The 19,281-nt window shown below is 46.4% G+C and overlaps 1 protein-coding gene across 2 annotated transcripts in view; it reads right to left on the bottom strand.

Moving 5' to 3' along the window:
* LOC143927198 (uncharacterized) overlaps nt 1-19,281 on the bottom strand; it is an 81,717-nt gene that overhangs the window by 26,191 nt on the left and 36,245 nt on the right. For both annotated transcript variants that reach the window (XM_077451175.1, XM_077451176.1), the window contains exon 4: nt 3,690-3,863. In XM_077451175.1, the coding sequence (XP_077307301.1) occupies nt 3,690-3,863 (174 nt within the window). The remainder of the gene's footprint in view (nt 1-3,689; nt 3,864-19,281) is intronic.

Below are 19,281 nucleotides of genomic sequence, written 5' to 3'. Positions count from 1 at the left end.
GGTCTTTCTGAAGCTCTCCACGCGTGGTCCTTGGCTCTTGGACAACTCTTCTGATAATTCTTTTCACTGCTCTGTCAGAAATCTTCCAAATTATGGCCCCGACAGTGCTCACTGGAATATTCAGAAGTTTAGAAATCCTTTTGTAACCAATGCCATTGGTATGTTTTGCAACAATAAGGTTGTGAAGGTCTTAGGCCCCTTTGACACTGGGGCGGGAGCGGCGTGGGCGGTAAAGCGCCGCTATTTTTAGCGGCGCTTTACCGTTGTTTTAGCGGCGGTCTGCGGGCGCTAGCAGGGTGGTTTTAACCCCCGCTCGCGCCCGAAAAAGGGTTAAAACCGCCCGCAAAGCGCCGCTGCAGCAGCGCTATGCCGGCGGTATTGCCGCGCTGTCCCATTGATTTCAATGGGTAGGAGCGGTGAATACACCGCTCCTTCACCGCTCCAAAGATGCAGCTAGCAGGACTTTTTTCACTGTCCTCCCAGCGCACCGCTTCAGTGTGAAAGCCCTTCGGCTTTCACACTGGAGTGAAAGGGGCCGTTTTTTTTCAGGCGCTACACAGGCGCTATTTTTAGCGCTGTAACGCCTGAAAACCGCCCCAGAGTGAAAGGGGCCTAAAAAGAGCTCTTTGCTTTTACCCATCATAGGATGTTTCTTCTTCTTTTAAAATAATTTATTGAGAATGATACAATACAAGTTAATAATACAAGTTTTAACATTGTATAGGGCTATCAAGCTTGAATAAAGGAACTTCTCAGTTATTAATTTGGAATAACAATAGTACAGTTACCGTATAGAGCAGCCTTTCTCAACCTTCTCAGCACAGAGGAACCCTTGAAATAGTTCTCCAGTCTCGGGGAACCCTCTGCTAAAAATTAGAAATCTACAACTCATGATACATTAGTGTGATGGTCAGTGGGAAGAATGGTCCTTACACTTGTGGTCATTGGGAAGAATGGTCCTTACACTTGTGGTCATTGGGAAGAATGGTCCTTACACTTGTGGTCAGTGGGAAGAATGGTCCTTACACTTGTGGTCATTGGGAAGAATAGTCCTTACACTTGTGGTCAGTGGGAAGAATGGTCCTTACACTTGTGGTCATTGGGAAGAATGGTCCTTACACTTGTGGTCAGTGGGAAGAATGGTCCTTACACTTGTGGTCATTGGGAAGAATAGTCCTTACACTTGTGGTCAGTGGGAAGAATGGTCCTTACACTTGTGGTCATTGGGAAGAATTACCTCCTTACAGATAGATAAAAAGATCATTGGTGTCGGTGGGAACTTATCTGAGAGGCAGAAATGGCCCAATGCTGAAGGAACCCCTAGCAACCTCTGGAGGAACCCTAGGGTTCCATGGAACTCTGGTTGACAATCACTGGTATAGAGAGTAATATGGGAATCTTTTATCAGTAAATATATGTGAAGAATATAATCATAACAATTAATAAACCTGGTATAATGTGCATAAAGGAAAATTAATAATATGTCATATATTAAAGAATTAGACATAGAGATACAACTATGTTGGATAAATCGGTCTAATCATAGGATGTTTCTTGTGTGACACCTTGGTAATGAGACACCTTTTTTTATAGGCCAGCAGTTGAGACTGAACCAGCTGATATTAATTTGCACCAACAAGGGGCAGGATTGCTTTCTAATTACTGATAGATTTCAGCTTTATGTCTTGGCTTTCCATGCCTTTCTGCACCTCCCTTTCTTCGTGTGTTCAATATATTTTGCCTGTGTCACTCCACTTTATTACACATAACTTCATTTCTGAACGTATTTGTTTTGGTGTCTTTGTATGTATGGATTGCATGGGTTGTTACTGACATGTGGTGAAGGTTTCATGTAAATAGCACCTTTGGAGATATATCTACCTAGAAAAATGGTGACGTGTTCAGTCAGTACTAATTTTAGCCGCTGTATATTTCAGTTTGTGGACTCTATAACTTCCCTACAGACTAAATAATACTCACCGATTTGGGTTATTTAAAAAAAAAAAATGTAGCAGAGTGATGGGTAATGTAGAAGCAACATCCATTGACCACTATATTGGGAATTAGTTACTTTGCGTTTATGAGAGGCTTTCTGGTAAGAAGAACCCACACTTGCCAATACTCACCTAGAGAGTCCTTGATAATTATCAGTTTATTCCAGGTATGGGGTTGCATGTGATCTCCTTCTAGGATGCAGTGCTCAGGCCTAAGACCCCTTTCACACTGGGGCGTTTTTTAGGCGTTTTTCAGGCGCTTTAGCGTTAAAAAAAAGCTCATGTAAAGCGCTTGAAAGAAGCCCCATCTGCAATCCCAATGCGAAAGCCCGAGTGCTTTAAGCCCTTTCTCACTGCCAGCGCCCGAAAAACGCTCATAAAGCGCCGCTTAAACTAGCGGCACTTTACCAGCGTTTTTCAAGCGCTAGTGGGGTGCTTTTAACTCCTGCTTTTGGCCAAATAAAGGGTTAAAAGCGTCCACAAAGTGCTGCTGCCAAAAACGCTTTGCAGGCGCTTTTCAGGCGCTTCCCATTGATATCAATGGGAAGGGGCACTTCAGGAGCGGTGCATTCACCGCTCTTAGACCCCTTTCACACCAGGGCATTTTGCAGGCGCTATAGCGTTAGAAATAGCGTCTGCAATCCACCCTAAAAAAAGCTGCACCATTGTCTGTAGTGTGAAAGCCCGAGGGCTACAGCGGTGCGCTGGCAAGAAGTCAGGGAAAAGTCCTGCCAGCAGCTTCTTTGGAGCGGTGAAGGAGTGGTGTGTTTACCGCTCCTCCACCGCTGCTCCCCATTGAAATCAATGGGGCAGCGCTGTAATACCGCTGGCAAAACGCCGCAATTGCGGCATATTGCCGGCGGTTTTAACCCTTTTTCGGCCGCTAGCGTGCGCGAGATCGGAACTACAGCGGCCATTGCATGCTGGGAGCTATACGTCTGAGAATCCCGGAAGGGTGAATGCCTGTGGGCTTCACATGCCCACAGGCAAGATGAAAACGATGGCTCGCTTTTTAAAAAAAATGTATTTTATTGACAAAAAGGAAAGGCACAAGAAGCAAAAATGGAACATGTGAGTAGTGTGTAACTCCGCGGTGTGGGGTAGCTCTCGGTGGCTTTTGGCCACTCTCAGCAGCTTTTGGCAGCTCACGCGGGATTGTGAGAGTGGCCGAAAGCCTCCGAGAACGGCTGAAAGCTGCTGAGAATGGGCGAGAGGCTCACAATCAGTGGGGCATCGGTGGGTATTAAAGTATAACACACACCCATGTTTTTCCCCTGATTTTAAGGGGAAAAAAGTGTGTGTTGTATGCTGATAAATATGGTACTTTGGAGACTTCTCCACTATTGAGCTCACTGCATCTGCCTGCCTTCAGTCTCTGTGTCAGGCGCCACCATCCACGGGCTGGTGGCCTCTCCTCCTGGAGTTCCATCTCCTTTGTGGGTGTTGCCTCTCATTTATAACTGTTGAAGAGACTCAATTGTTGTACCTAAAACAGGTTAACAATATATTCCACATTGCCAACCACTGTGTGTGCTAAGTCTTCTAAATGGGTGCCTACCGCCTGGGCCCTCCCCAGTCCCTCAGCCTACAAGCAGGTTGGTCACAGGCAGGAACATTTGCTAAAGCAGGGAATTTTACAATCCAAAAATCATTTTTCTGTCCCGTTCACTATGACTCAATAAATGACCCCTTCACCTGACTCTGATGTTGCAGCGGTTCAGTAGGACACTGAGGCGTTCGAAGGCAGCCCGGTTCGAAAAAACTTCCTGCGTCAGCCCTGGAATGAAGCCCCCATCCTGGATTAAGTTCAGAAGAGTGTTCCTCTCCGCTGTGGTCCATACCCGATTCTCAGGGTCCATCTTGACTACCCTACAAGGGAAAGGTCACAATGTCATCACAGAGAAAGAATATTGTGGTTTCCTCAATTGTCCACCCATCGCTAACATTTCAGATCTGCAACTATGAATAAGTCCTACACATCAACCAGCAACACAGAACAGTCTTCTACAAGACGGCCATGGTGAATAAGCCCCACACATCAACCTGCAACACAGAACAGGCTTCTACAAGACGGCCATGATGAATAAGCCCCACACATCAACCAGTAACACAGAACAGGCTTCTACAAGACGGCCATGGTGAATAAGCCCCACACATCAACCAGCAACACAGAACAGTCTTCTACAAGACGGCCATGATGAATAAGCCCCACACATCAACCAGCAACACAGAACAGTCTTCTACAAGACGGCCATAGTGAGTAAGCCCCACACATCAACCAGCAACACAGAATAGTCTTCTACAAGACGGCCATGGTGAATAAGCCCCACACATCAATCAGCAACACAGAACAGTCTTCTAGAAGACGGCCATGGTGAATAAGCCCCACACATCAACCAGGAACACAGAATAGTCTTCTACAAGATGGCCATGGTGAATAAGCCCCACACATCAACCAGCAACACAGAACAGGCTTCTACAAGACGGCCATGATGAACAAGCCCTACACATCAATCAGTAACACAGAACAGGCTTCTACAAGACGGCCATGATGAATAAGCCCCACACATCAACCAGCAACACAGAACAGGCTTCTACAAGACGACCATGATGAATAAGCCCCACACATCAACCAGCAACACAGAACAGTCTTCTACAAGACGGCCATGGTGAGTAAGCCCCACACATCAACCAGGAACACAGAATAGTCTTCTACAAGACGGCCATGGTGACTAAGCCCCACACATCAACCAGCAACACAGAACAGTCTTCTACAAGACGGCCATGGTGAGTAAGCCCCACACATCAACCAGGAACACAGAATAGTCTTCTACAAGACGGCCATGGTGACTAAGCCCCACACATCAACCAGCAACACAGAATAGTCTTCTACAAGACGGCCATGGTGAATAAGCCCCACACATCAACCAGCAACACAGAACAGGCTTCTACAAGACGGCCATGATGAATAAGCCCCACACATCAACCAGCAACACAGAACAGGCTTCTACAAGACGGCCAAGGTGAATAAGCCCCACACATCAACCAGCAACACAGAATAGTATTCTACAAGACGGCCATGGTGACTATGCCCCACACATCAACCAGTAACACAGAACAGTCTTCTACAAGATGGCCATGGTGAATAAGCCCCACACATCAACCAGGAACACAGAATAGTCTTCTACAAGACGGCCATGGTGACTATGCCCCACACATCAACCAGTAACACAGAACAGTCTTCTACAAGACGGCCATGGTGAGTAAGCCCCACACATCAACCAGCAACACAGAATAGTCTTCTACAAGACGGCCATGGTGAATAAGCCCCACACATCAATCAGCAACACAGAACAGTCTTCTAGAAGACGGCCATGGTGAATAAGCCCCACACATCAACCAGCAACACAGAACAGTCTTCTACAAGATGGCCATGGTGAATAAGCCCCACACATCAACCAGGAACACAGAATAGTCTTCTACAAGATGGCCATGGTGAATAAGCCCCACACATCAACCTGCAACACAGAACAGGCTTCTACAAGACGGCCATGATGAACAAGCCCTACACATCAACCAGTAACACAGAACAGGCTTCTACAAGACGGCCATGATGAATAAGCCCCACACATCAACCAGTAACACAGAACAGGCTTCTACAAGACAGCCATGATGAATAAGCCCCACACATCAACCAGCAACACAGAACAGTCTTCTACAAGACGGCCATGGTGAGTAAGCCCCACACATCAACCAGGAACACAGAATAGTCTTCTACAAGACGGCCATGGTGACTAAGCCCCACACATCAACCAGCAACACAGAATAGTCTTCTACAAGACGGCCATGGTGAATAAGCCCCACACATCAACCAGCAACACAGAACAGGCTTCTACAAGATGGCCATGATGAATAAGCCCCACACATCAACCAGCAACACAGAACAGGCTTCTACAAGACGGCCAAGGTGAATAAGCCCCACACATCAACCAGCAACACAGAATAGTCTTCTACAAGACGGCCATGGTGACTATGCCCCACACATCAACCAGTAACACAGAATAGTCTTCTACAAGACAGCCATGGTGACTATGCCCCACACATCAACCAGTAACACAGAACAGTCTTCTACAAGACGGCCATGGTGAGTAAGCCCCACACATCAACCAGCAACACAGAATAGTCTTCTACAAGACGGCCATGGTGAATAAGCCCCACACATCAATCAGCAACACAGAACAGTCTTCTAGAAGACGGCCATGGTGAATAAGCCCCACACATCAACCAGCAACACAGAACAGTCTTCTACAAGATGGCCATGGTGAATAAGCCCCACACATCAACCAGGAACACAGAATAGTCTTCTACAAGATGGCCATGGTGAATAAGCCCCACACATCAACCAGCAACACAGAATAGTCTTCTACAAGATGGCCATGGTGAATAAGCCCCACACATCAACCAGCAACACAGAACAGGCTTCTACAAGATGGCCATGATGAACAAGCCCTACACATCAACCAGTAACACAGAACAGGCTTCTACAAGACGGCCATGATGAATAAGCCCCACACATCAACCAGTAACACAGAACAGGCTTCTACAAGACGGCCATGATGAATAAGCCCCACACATCAACCAGCAACACAGAACAGTCTTCTACAAGACGGCCATGGTGAGTAAGCCCCACACATCAACCAGGAACACAGAATAGTCTTCTACAAGACGGCCATGGTGACTAAGCCCCACACATCAACCAGCAACACAGAACAGTCTTCTACAAGACGGCCATGGTGAGTAAGCCCCACACATCAACCAGGAACACAGAACAGGCTTCTACAAGACGGCCATGGTGAATAAGCCCCACACATCAACCAGCAACACAGAACAGTCTTCTACAAGACGGCCATGGTGAATAAGTCCCACGCATCAACCAGTAACACAGAACAGCAGGGCTTTTTTTTCACCCGGAACAAGGGGGAACACAGTTCCGGCACCTCTAGAATTGAATGTATGTAATGGCAAGGGGTGCTGGAGGGTCTATTGATGTTGGTTGCTGGGGAATCTATTGTTGTTGGAGGGGATATGTTTGTTGCAGAGGAAGGGGGTCTACTGTTGCTGAGGAGGTCTTCTGTTGCTCATGGTGGGATCTATTGTTACTGGGGGTGGGTCTTATGTTGGGGGTCAATCGTTACTGGGAGGGATCTACTGTTGAGGGAGGGGTCTTTGTTGCTGGCTGCTGGAGGGTATATTGATGCTGGTTGCTGAGGAACCTATTGATGCTGGAGGGGATCTATTTTTTCAGGGAGGTCCATTGTTGCTGGGGAGGTCCATAGTTGCAAAAAAATTGAATAAATGGAAATCCCACCTAGTATGAATATTTAGAACTCACTGAATATATATTGGGGGGTGTAATCAATAATCTACTGAACCAACAAACAAAAAAATTAAAAAATAAAAACACACAAGGACTTCTACACACCCTAAAGAGATAAACTACAAAAAAAAGATTTATTGCTTTAAAACCAATATATAACAAATTGTTATTAGCACAATGACCCAAGACATCCCATAGATCGAAAAAAAAGGGTGAGAGAACTCCCTATGAAACAAGGTTAGAGGAGGTCAGATGGATTTCAGTGTAATGGTCAAAAGTAGTGGTTCTCCAGAGTCCTTAGAGGAGGTTAGATGGATTTCTCCGGTCAGATGGACTTGTGCAGACCGGAGAAGTCCATCTAACCTCCTCTAAGGACTCTGGAGAACCTCTACTTTTCACCAATACACTGAAATACAAAACACTGATCGGTACAACCTGAATATCACAGTCGAGGAAACTGCCTGCTGGAGAACCATACGTATCGGGGACATGCCAACAGGTTGACTCCCTTGAATGTATGTGGAGATGGTTGTATGGCGACCAGCGGGATCTGTGCGTAATTTAAGCATAAAGGAGCATTGAGAAGTGTTATCTATAACTGTGAGTAAAAGGAACTATCTGCAACCTGCAGGAATCCCCCCCACCACCCCCCCCCCCACACTCGAATCTGTGGCCATTCCCTACGTATGATGAATGAATATTGAGCAGATCGGATCAGTATTGTGTATTTCAGTGGCGTCATATCTCCTTGCGCTCAATAACTACTTACCTGGATTAGAGCAGTCAGGGGCTGATTACATTCTTGGCTATAGTCACCTGCTTGATAGGATGTCTCCGATGGAAAATGGATGTATAAACGTTCAGTTACATTTTGATGTGTTCATGTCCAATCCCATTTTCTTCCCGGCCCCATTGACTGACGGACTTATGACCGGGATATTTTTGTAGATATTATAGAGCAGTGATGGCGAACCTTGGCACCCCAGATGTTTTGGAACATTTCTTAGCCCTTGTACACAAGGTCGGACATTCCGACAACCAAATCCGTCGGATTTTGTCCGAAACTGTTGCACACACACGGTCGAACGAAGTTGTCGGAAAATCCGATCGTTCGGAACGTGATGACGTTATTTCGTTACGACGGGACTACGTTCAGGCTAGTAGCCAATAGCTTTGATGTAGGAATTTGATCTGAGCATGCGTGGCACTTTGTCCGATCAGAATTCTCTACACAAGGTCCGATCAGATCATGTTGTTGGAAAATTTTACTGACAAGTTGGAAAACTTGGTCCGTTGGATACTCCGACAGAAACAGTCTGATGAAGACCACACACAGTCGGATTATCCGACAAAACGGTCCAATCGGACACATTCCGTCAGAATCTCCAACCGTGTGTACAAGGGCTGTATTTGAGCATCATGGGAAATGTAGTTCCTAAACATCTGAGGTGCCAAGGTTCACCATCACTGTTATAGCGTGTGGTTACAATCTGTGCATCCTTCCACTACGGCAGGGATATGCAATTAGTGGACCTCCAGCTGTTGCAGAACTACAAGTCCCATCATGCATAGCAAGTCTCTGACAGCCACAAGCATGACACCCAGAGGCAGAGGCATGATGGGACTTGTAGTTTTGCAACAGCTGGAGGTCCGCTAATTGCCTATCCCTGCACTACGGGATAGTGTGATACATGTCATTGTGTTTACACTGCTCCGTTCTAGGAACGAGCTGCAGGGATCGTGTTATAGTTGGCTTTGAGCAATTATATACGTTTTTAGGGGGAGGTGCTTTGCATTGGGGAGGGCGGGCTTGCCAATTGTGGGGATTTTTGCACTTTCTTGCTGTCCAAAACCATGAAATCAGACCGAGACAGAAGTACAGCTAACCACTTAAGGACCGCCTCACGCCGATGCACGTCGGCAGAATGGCACGGCTGGGCACAATCACGTACCGGTACGTTGCTTTTTAAGTGCCCAGCCGTGGGTCGGGAGCGCGCCGCCGGCGGCGCGCTCCCGACCCAGTCCTGAGCTCCGTGACCGTGGCTGCGGGACAAGTGGATCTGATCGCCGCGGGTGTCCTGCTTATCGGGTCATAGAGCTGAAGAACGAGGAGAGATCTGTGTAAACAAACCTCTCCCCGTGCTTCCCTGTGTGGCTGTCACCGATCGTCTGTTCCCTTTTATAGGGAAGGACGATCAGTGACATCACATGCCAGGCCACGCCCCCCTACAATAAAAAAAAAAAACATAATGTCATACGTAACACCTACACTGCCCCCTAGTGGTTAACTCCTTCACTGCCAGTGTCATTTACACAGGAATCAGTGCATTTAAATAGCACTGATTGCTGTATAAATGACAATGGTCCCAAAAATGTGTCAAAAATGTCCGATGTGTCTGCCATAATGTCGCAGTCACAATAAAAAAAAAATCGCTGATCGCCGCCATTACTAGTAAAAAAAAAAAAAATTTAATAAAAATGCTAGAAGACTATCTCCTATTTTGTAAACGCTATAACTTTTGCGCAAACCAATCAATAATCGCTAATTGCGATTTTTTTTACCAATAATATGTATAAGAATACGTATCGGCCTAAACTGAGGAAAAAAATTATTTTTATATATTTTTGGGGATATTTATTATACCAAAAAGTAAAAAAATTGCATTTTTTTCAAAATTGTCGCTCTATTTTTATTTATAGCGCAAAAAATAAAAACCGCAGAGGTGATCAAATACCACCAAAATAAAGCTCTATTTGTGGGAAAAAAAGGACGCCAATTTTGTTTGGGAGCCACGTCGCACGACCGCGCAATTGTCAGTTAAACCGACGCAGTGCTGAATCGCAAAAAGGGGCTTGGTCCTTTGGCTGCAAATTGGTCCGGGGCTTAAGTGGTTAAATCACACTTAATAATAAATGTAAAAAGAACAAACATAGTCAAAACATAGCCAAAGTTCAGTAACCGGAAAGGATAGTCAGCCAAGCCAGAAGTCAGGGATCAATGTAGTACAACAGCAAGCGGGATCTAGAGCCAGAAGGGATGTCAGCAAAGCCAGTCTTTAAACAGGAATGCAGGAGATAGTTTCTTGTGATGTGACCATGGCAAAGGCAGAGATCCCCTGGACTGGACGGCTTAAGTAGGCAGGACTGATGAGCAGGATCATCAACAGTTGAATAGCTGTGGAGAGAGATGGGAGCTGGCAATTAGCCGACAGCTGAGCGGCCAGCTCAGATAAGGAAGGACTGAGCCCAGACCTGTCACTTGCCCCTCGGTCTCAGGAGGGGTATCTTTGCCCTACACAGTGTGCTTGGTTTTAGAGGAACACTTTTGGGGAAAGTTAGACCACCTGGTAACCCGCTTGTTTCATAGGGAGTTCTCAACTCCTTTTTTTCAATCTATGGGGGGGGGGGGGGTGTCTTGGGTCATTGTGCTAATAATTTGTTGTATATCAGTTGTAAAGCAATAAATCTTTTTTGTAGTTTAACTCTTTATGGTGTGTAGAAGTCCTTGTGTTTTTTTTTTATTTCTTGTTTGTTGGTTGAGGTCTATAATTGCTGGTGGGTGATTTATTGTTGCTGGGGGTGAGTCTTATGTTACGGGGGGGGGGTCTACTGTTGAGGGAGGGGTCTAATGTTGTTGGTGGGGCTGGTGGGTAATTTATTGTTGCTGGGGGTGAGACTTATTTTGCGAGGGGGGTCTACTGTTGAGGGAGGGGTCCAATGTTACCGGTGGGTGATTTATTGTTGTTGGGGGGGAGATCTACTGTTGAGGGAGGGGTCTAATGTCGCTGGTGGGTGATTTATTGTTGCTGGGGGTGAGTCTCATGTTGTGGGGGGGTCTAATGTTAAGGGAGAGGTCTAATGTTGCTGGTGGTTGATTTATTAATGCTGGGGGTGAGTCTTATGTTCCGGGGGGGTCTACTGTTGAGAGAGGGGTCCAATGTTGCTGGTGTGTGATTTATTGTTGCTGGGTGTGAGTCTTATGTTGTGGGGGGGTCTAATGTTGCTGGTGGGTGATTTATTGTTGCTGGGGGTGTCTTATGTTTTGGGGGGGGTCTACTGTTGAGGGAGGGGTCTAATGTTGCTGGTCGGTGATCTATTGTTGCTGGGGGTGAGTCTTTTATTACGGGGGGGTCTACTGTTGAGGGAGGGATCCAATGTTGCTGGTGGGTGATTTATTGTTGCTGGGGGTGAGTCTTATGTTGCGGGGGCGGGGTCTAATGTTGAGGGAGGAGTCTAATGTTGCTGATGGGTGATCTACTGTTGCTGGGGGTGAGTCTTATGTTGCGGGGGGGGGGTCTACTGTTGAGGTAGGGGTCTAATGTTGCTGATCTGTGATCTATTGTTGCTGGGAGTGAGTCTTTTATTGAGAGAGGGAGGGATCTACTGTTGAGGGAGGGGTCTAATGTTGCTGGCTGCTGGAAGGTCTATTGATGGTGACTGTTGGACGTCCATTGTTGCTGGGGCGGATCTATTGTCGCTGGGGTGTCCATTTTTGCTAGATCTATTTTACTGCCTTTCTTGTTATCATTAACAAATTCCATACAAAATACTTAGACCCACAAAATGATACTTGGCTCTGTATTCTCTAAAAGGGGTGGTACTGGGAAGTGGGTAAGGGGTGGAACCAGGGAACGGTGCTCAGGGGTGGGTAAGGGGCGGAGTCAAGGGGTGACTCAAAAGAGAGGAGTTCCTGCGCCTATTCTCTGAGAAAAAAAAGCCCTGCAGAACAGCCTTTACAACACGGTCATGGTGAAAAAGTCTCGCCCGCCCACCGGCATTCTACAAACTATGGGATATATTTATGGATTTTTTTAAAAATGTATTTATTAATTACTAGTAATGGTGGGGGATCGGCAACATATAGCAGGACTGCGATACTGCGGCAGACAAATTGGGCGCCAACGCTTTTTTTGGGACACTAGTACAGTGATCAGTGCTAAAAAATATGCACTGTCACTGTACTAATGACACTGGCTGGGAAAGAGCTAAACATCTAGGGGAGATCAAAGGGTTAATTGTGTGCCTAACCTGTGTTTTACTTTAGTGGGGGAGGTGCTTTTACTAGGGGAAGGCATGGATCCATGTCCCATGCTTTACAGGAACACAAGATCCGTGCTTTCCTTACTGACAGAACAGTGATCTGCCTTGTTTACATAAGCAGACAGCCGTTCCCCCCTCTGTACCGGATGATCAGCAGGTCCCGGTGGACATTGAGTCCAAAGGAGCCACTGATCGGTCCTTTAACCACTTCCCGACCGGCGCACGCCGATGTACGTCGGCAGAATGGCACGGGCAGGCATATTGGCGTACAGGTACGTCCAGTTTTAAATGCCGCCCTGCCATCGCGAGCGCACCGCTGGCAGCACGCTTGCGTGAGGGTCGGGACCCCCATGAGTCCAGTCGCGGGTCCCGCAGACTCAATCACCGCGGGCATACCCACGATCGTCTCACGGGGCGGCTGAACGAGGAGATGCCATTGTAAACAGCATCTCCCCGTTCTGCCTAGCAACAAGTGACGCTGATCTCTGCTCCATGTGATTGGAGCAGAGATCACTAAAACAAAGCCCAGCCCCCCCACAGTTAGTAACACGCCCCTAGGAACAGTTAACCCCTACACTGCCACCCATTGCCAGTGTCATTTACACAGGAATCAGTGCATTTATATAGCACTGATTGCTGTATAAATGACAATGGTCCCAAAAATGTGTCAAAAATGTCCGATGTGTCCGCCATAATGTCGCAGTCACAATAAAAATCGCTGATCACCGCCATTACTAGTAAAAAAAAAAAATTATTAATAAAAATGACATAAAACTATCCCCTATTTTGTAAACGCTATAACTTTTGCGCAAACCAATCAATAATCGCTTATTGCAATTTTTTTTTACAAAAAATATGTAGATGAATACGTATCGGCCTAAACTGAGGGAAAAAAATGTTTTTTATAAATTTTTGGCGGATATTTATTATAGCAAAAAGTTTTTTTCAAAATTATCGCTCTATTTTTGTTTATAGAGCAAAAAAAATAAAAACCGCAGGGGTGATCAAATACCACCAATCGAAAGCTCTATTTGTGGGAAAAAAAGGACGTCAATTTTGTTTGGGAGCCACGTCACACGACCGCGCAATTGTCAGTTAAAGCGGCGCAGTGCCGAATCGCAAAAAGTGGTCTGGTCTTAAGCCAGCAAAATGGTCCGGTCTGAAAGTGGTTAAAAAGCCTTTACAGGATATCAGTTTATTTGAAAATATCATACTCTATTGACTTCAAAGCAAAGTTGCCTCCCATTGACTTCAAAGCAAAATCGCATTCCCCTTGACTACAATGCAAAATCACGCCCCCTATTGGCTTCAATGCAAAATTGCGTCCCATTGACTTCAATGCAAAAACGTTAGCCACAATAATTAAATTAAAAATTTTGTTTTTTTTTGGCCAAGTTCATCCTAAATATTCAGTTTTCTGTTTCTTTTTTAATTTTGGCGCACCGTTACTGTTTACATATGATTGCCAGACCTATGCGTGCATTTGCATTTATGTGTATACGCATGTGATTTTTCATTTAAAGCGGGACTCCGCGTTTTTTTTTTTTTTTTTAAAAGCCAGCAGCTACAAATACTGCAGCTGCTGACTTTTAAATAGTGACACTTACCTGTCCAGCGCGCCCGCGATGTCGGCACCCGAAGCCGATCGCTCGCTCGGCTGCCGGGTCCCGCCGCCATCTTGGGTATGGGAATCAGGAAATGGAGCCTTTCGGCTTCATTTCCCGGTTCCCTACTGCGCATGCGCGAGCCGCGCGGCGCAATCCGGACGGTCCCCGCTGCCTCTGGGAGCTGTGTGTTTCCCAGCAGGCAGCGGGGCACTTGCTGAAGGGGCGGGCGCTTGCGGAACGGGGGCGTAACGTACGCCTGTTCCGCAGAGAGCTAGCCCGGAAGTGGGTGCAGTTACCTGGATTATCCAGGTAACTGCACCCCCCTCCCCCCTGAAAGGTGCCGATTGTGGCGCCGGAGGGGGGGGGGGATTCCGATGAGCGGAGGTCCATTTTAGGGTGGACCTCCGCTTTAACTTTGCTGCTGTCACACAGTGGTGATTAGACATGTGCGGTGGCAATTAAAAAAAATTTTGTATTAGAATGAATTCGTATTTCGTAATTCGTGTCCGAAATTTTGTACAAAATACGAATTTTCGTTAACTTTTCGTAACAATTCCGAATTTCGTTATGATGAATTTATCATTACGAGGGGGCTCCCTCCATCCCTGTGCTGTGCTGACTTTCTGTTTTTTTTTTTTTTTTAACTTTTAGGCTTGTTAACTTTTCGTAACAATTGCGAATGTTCGTTAGGAAATTTGGATCTGAAATTCGTAAATAGAAATTTCGTATTTCGTTAAGAATTCGGAAGTATAGCAATTCGTATTTCAGATCCTCCTGAATGTACGAATTTCCAGAAATTCGTACGAATTTTTCGATTCGTACAAAAACTAATCTCGCATATCTAGTGGTGATAGTCCCCCTTGTGATAGCTTTGGGCAGGCACTCTTTATGTAGACATCAGGGGACTATTATGATGTCTCTCATGCCCTTTAAGCCCTTGTACACACGGTCGGACATTCCGACAACATAATCCGTTGGATTTTGTCTGACGGATTTTGTCTGAAACTGGTGTTGCATACACGCGGTCGGACAAAGTTGTCGGAAAATCCGATCGTTCGTAACGTGATGACGTTATTTCATAACGACGGGACTGCATTCAGGCTAGTAGCCAATAGCTTTGGTCTCGTAATTTGATCTGAGCATGCGTGGCACTTTGCCCGATCGGAATTCTCTACACATGATCGGACAAAGTGCGATTGGATCATGTTGTTGGAAAATTTTATAGCCAGCTCTAAAACTTTGTCGGTCGGATATTCAGATGGAAACAGTCCGATGGAGCCCACACACTGTCGGATTATCCGACAACACAGTCCGATCGGACATTTTCCGTCGGAATATCCGACCGTGTGTACAAGGGCTATATATATATATAATATATACATATAATATATATATATATATATATGGAAGTAGACTGGTATGAGGCCCAGGACGTGATAGAAGCCTGGAGTCCCCCTCAAACCTCCCCAAGGTGTAAGCCCTTGTACACACGGTCGGACATTCTGACCGAAAATGTCCGATTGGACCGCGTTGTCGGATAATCCTACCGTGTGTGGGCATCTTACTTTTTCCGTTGGAATGTCCGACCAACAAAGTTTGAGAGCTGGATATAAAATTTTCAGACAACATGATCCGATAGGACTTTGTCCGATTGATTGTAGAGAATTCCGATCGGACAAAGTGCCACGCATGCTCAGATCAAAGTACGAGACCAAAGCTATTGGCTACTAGCCTGAATGCAGTCCCGTTGTTACGAAATAACGTCATCACGTTACGAACGTTCGGATTTTCCGACAACTTTGTCCGACCGTGTGTATGCAACACCAGTTTCGGACAAAATCCATCGGAACAAATCAGACTGATTTCGTGGTCGGAATTTCCGACCGTGTGTACAAGGGCTAAGACTGGCAATGAAAAAGAAAAAAAAAACAGTGGAACCCTCAGGTAAGATGGTAGTACCTTTAAGGCTTATACAGTAGACACCAACTACCAAGAAGGGGGACCAGTGACCACAATCAACTGACCCAAAGGTAACAAAACAATCGTTTTGCTGTGCATTCCTGGACGGTCAGAGACACAATGGAAACTGAGGACGAGGTTGGTGGGAGGAGCCTTCACCCACTGTGGCTTGTGTTTCTCCTAGAACGAGGAACCATTGAACCCTCAGGTAGATGTCCTGGAAGATGATCGGGAATATATTTAATGTACCCCACTTTATCCCCCTTCCACAGTCCATGGGATGACATCATCCTCCTATTGTATGAGATCCCGGGGAATGTTGAGTAGCCCAAATCTCACAAGGTGCTGAACAATGCAGGATTTGGACTACCCAACAATCCATGGCCAGAGTAAAAATGAAGTCACCTTCCCCTAGGCAGGGTGGAACGTTGGTGAAAGATAAGTATATTATAAGATAAGTATACTATCTAACACCCCCCAATCCCATACATTTTTTTTTTTTTTTTTTGCTCCATCCAGCATTTTAGGAGAGCGGGGAAGAGGGCGACCCCGAATGAGTGGTCCTTGCTACATATAATACTTCATATTCCCATCGCACACGTTCCTGGTATAAGCTCCCAAGGTTTGGGTGCTGCGGCAACAACCAGCTGGGTACTGGTTCAAGTCACAACGTAGATATTTGCCAGCACACCAAGGATCGGCACAAAGTGGCGTCCAAACGGGTCGCTTAATGCATGATCACAACACAAGAAAGGTGCAAAGTTGTTAGAGTCACGCAGGACCCCTTCGTCAGGCATGTGAATGACATGCCTGACGAAGGGGTCATGCGTGACTCCAAAACGTTGCACCTTTCTTGTGATCATGCAATAAACTACCCATTTGGACGCCACTTTGTGCCAATCCTTGGTGTGCTGGCAAATATCTACGTTGTCCTTGCTACATAGGTGCACAGTTGGCTTGAAGTGAACCTTCACCCTTTTCACCCTCTGTCTGGATTTCTACTCCTACTTCCTTCCCTATCACAAGTGGACATTTTTTTTATAATGTTTTTTTGTTGGGTTGCCCTCAGTGCAATTCTTGAATTCTCACCTAGGAGGGAATGACCTATTAGTTGCTGGAGCTACCTGGGATAGCAACATCCTCAGGTGGTTCTACAGAGCATAGGCAGAATCAGCTTTCTCCTCCTGGTTCTTGCAGCCGTCCCCTTGTTGGCACATCATGGGCCATGTATGTCACTGGGGAGGGCAGGTGTCTTCTTCTGGTTCTTGTAGCCGTCCCCTTGTTGGCACATCATGGGCCATGTATGTCACTGGGGAGGGCAGATGTCTTCTTCCGGTTCTTGCAGCCGTCTCCTTGTTGGCACATCATGGGCCATGTATGTCACTGGGGAGGGCAGTTGTCTTCTTCTGGTTCTTTCATCTGGCACCCTGAGTACATACCAGCTTCCATGCATGCCATCAGGGGACCAGCTGCCTCTTCCTTGTTCTTGAAAACGGACCCTGATGAAGTTCCTCAGTCCATACAGGTCATCGGGGGAAGGGGGGGTGTCTCCTGAAGGTTCTTGCAGCCGTCTACCTGTTGGCATGCCGCGGCTCATGTAGGTCATGGGGGGGGGGGGGGAAGCTGTCTTCTTCTGGTTCTTTCATCTGGCCCCCTGAGGACATGCCATGGAATATGCATGCCATCAGGGGGTTCAGCTGTCTCATTCTGGTTCTTGCAACCGGCCCCAACGACACGCAGAAGAGACAGCCAGCTTCTGATGAAGTCAGAGAAGAAGTCAGCGGTGTGGGACCGGGTGAGCAGGAGCGAAGCGGCGAAAGCCTGAAGAGAAACACGCAAGACGTATGCGGTGTTTACAACGAGTAGATTCAGACCAGGCCACGCCCAACATGTAACCACACCTACTTTTTTTTTTACCACGGCGTGCACTGCATGCTGTGTATAGACAAGCGCCCAAAAGCGTCAGCTGTATATAAAGTGGCAATGAAGCATCAGGGGGTGTGGCTATGGCTGTATATAAAGTGGCAATAAAGCATCAGGGGGGTGTGACTATAGCTGTATATAAAGTGTTAAAAAAGCTTTGGGGGGGGCGTGGACTACAGCTTAATATAAAGTGGCAATGAAGCATCAGGGGGTGTGGCTATGGCTGTATATAAAGTGGCAATAAAGCTTTGGGGGGGGCGTGACTACAGCTGAATATAAAGTGGCGATAAAGCGTCAGGGGGGTGTGGCTATGGCTGTATATAAAGTGGCGATAAAGCATCAGGGGGCGTGACTATGGCTGTATATAAAGTGGTAATAAAGCTTTGGGGGGGGGGGGGGGGGGGGTTAGTGTGACTACAGTTGTATATAAAGTGGTGATAAAGCGTCAGGGGATGGGGCTATGGCTGTATATAAAGTGGCGATAAAGCGTCAGGGGGCGTGACTACAGCTGTATATAAAGTGGAGATAAAGCGTCAGGGGTGTGGCTATGGCTGTATATAAAGTGGAGATAAAGCGCCAGGGGGGCGTGATTACAGCTGTATATAAAGTGGCGATAAAGCATCAGGGGGTGTGGCTATGGCTGTATATAAAGTGGAGATAAAGCGTCAGGGGTTGTGGCTATGGCTGTATATAAAGTGGAGATAAAGCGCCAGGGGGGGCGTGATTACAGCTGTATATAAAGTGGCGATAAAGCATCAGGGGGTGTGGCTATGGCTGTATATAAAGTGGAGATAAAGCGCCAGGGGGCGTGATTACAGCTGTATATAAAGTGGCGATAAAGCATCAGGGGGTGTGGCTATGGCTTATATAAAGTGGCGATAATGTGTCAGGGGGTGTGGCTATGGCTGTATATAAAGTGGTGATGAAGTATTTTGACAAGGGTCTCAATTGAGGCCCAGTGATCGGGAACAAAATGGCGCCATAGATTCACTCGCCAACAACTACAAATCAAAAAAAAAGTAAAAAAACAAAACAAAAACACTTTACAGGTGAATAGGGAATCTATTTATGTCCAGGTGCACTATTTTCATTGGTTATGAAACTCTGAAGTAAAGAAAAGTAAACTGGACGCCGTTGCTATGGGCAACATCACTACTTTATTCAGCACAGGGTGTGTCAGGACATTCATTTCTACAAGGGGAGGGGAAGGGGAGTTTGAGTTGTGACCACAACCCCCCCCCCCCCCACACCACACACACCTACATGAGGTGACCTGTGTGTGCTGAACTCTATATACATATATATATCTATATATAGATATATATTATGTATACAATCCCACGAACTGGCGGGAACATATCGGGCCCGCCCTCCATCTTAC

This window comes from Lithobates pipiens, unplaced genomic scaffold (assembly GCF_037356315.1).
Source record: "Lithobates pipiens isolate NorthernLeopardFrog02 unplaced genomic scaffold, aLitPip1_a1.2 Scaffold_23, whole genome shotgun sequence".
NCBI lineage: Eukaryota > Metazoa > Chordata > Amphibia > Anura > Ranidae > Lithobates > Lithobates pipiens.
The sequence above is the reverse complement of the archived record's forward strand: the minus strand, read 5'-3'. Positions and strand labels throughout refer to the sequence as shown.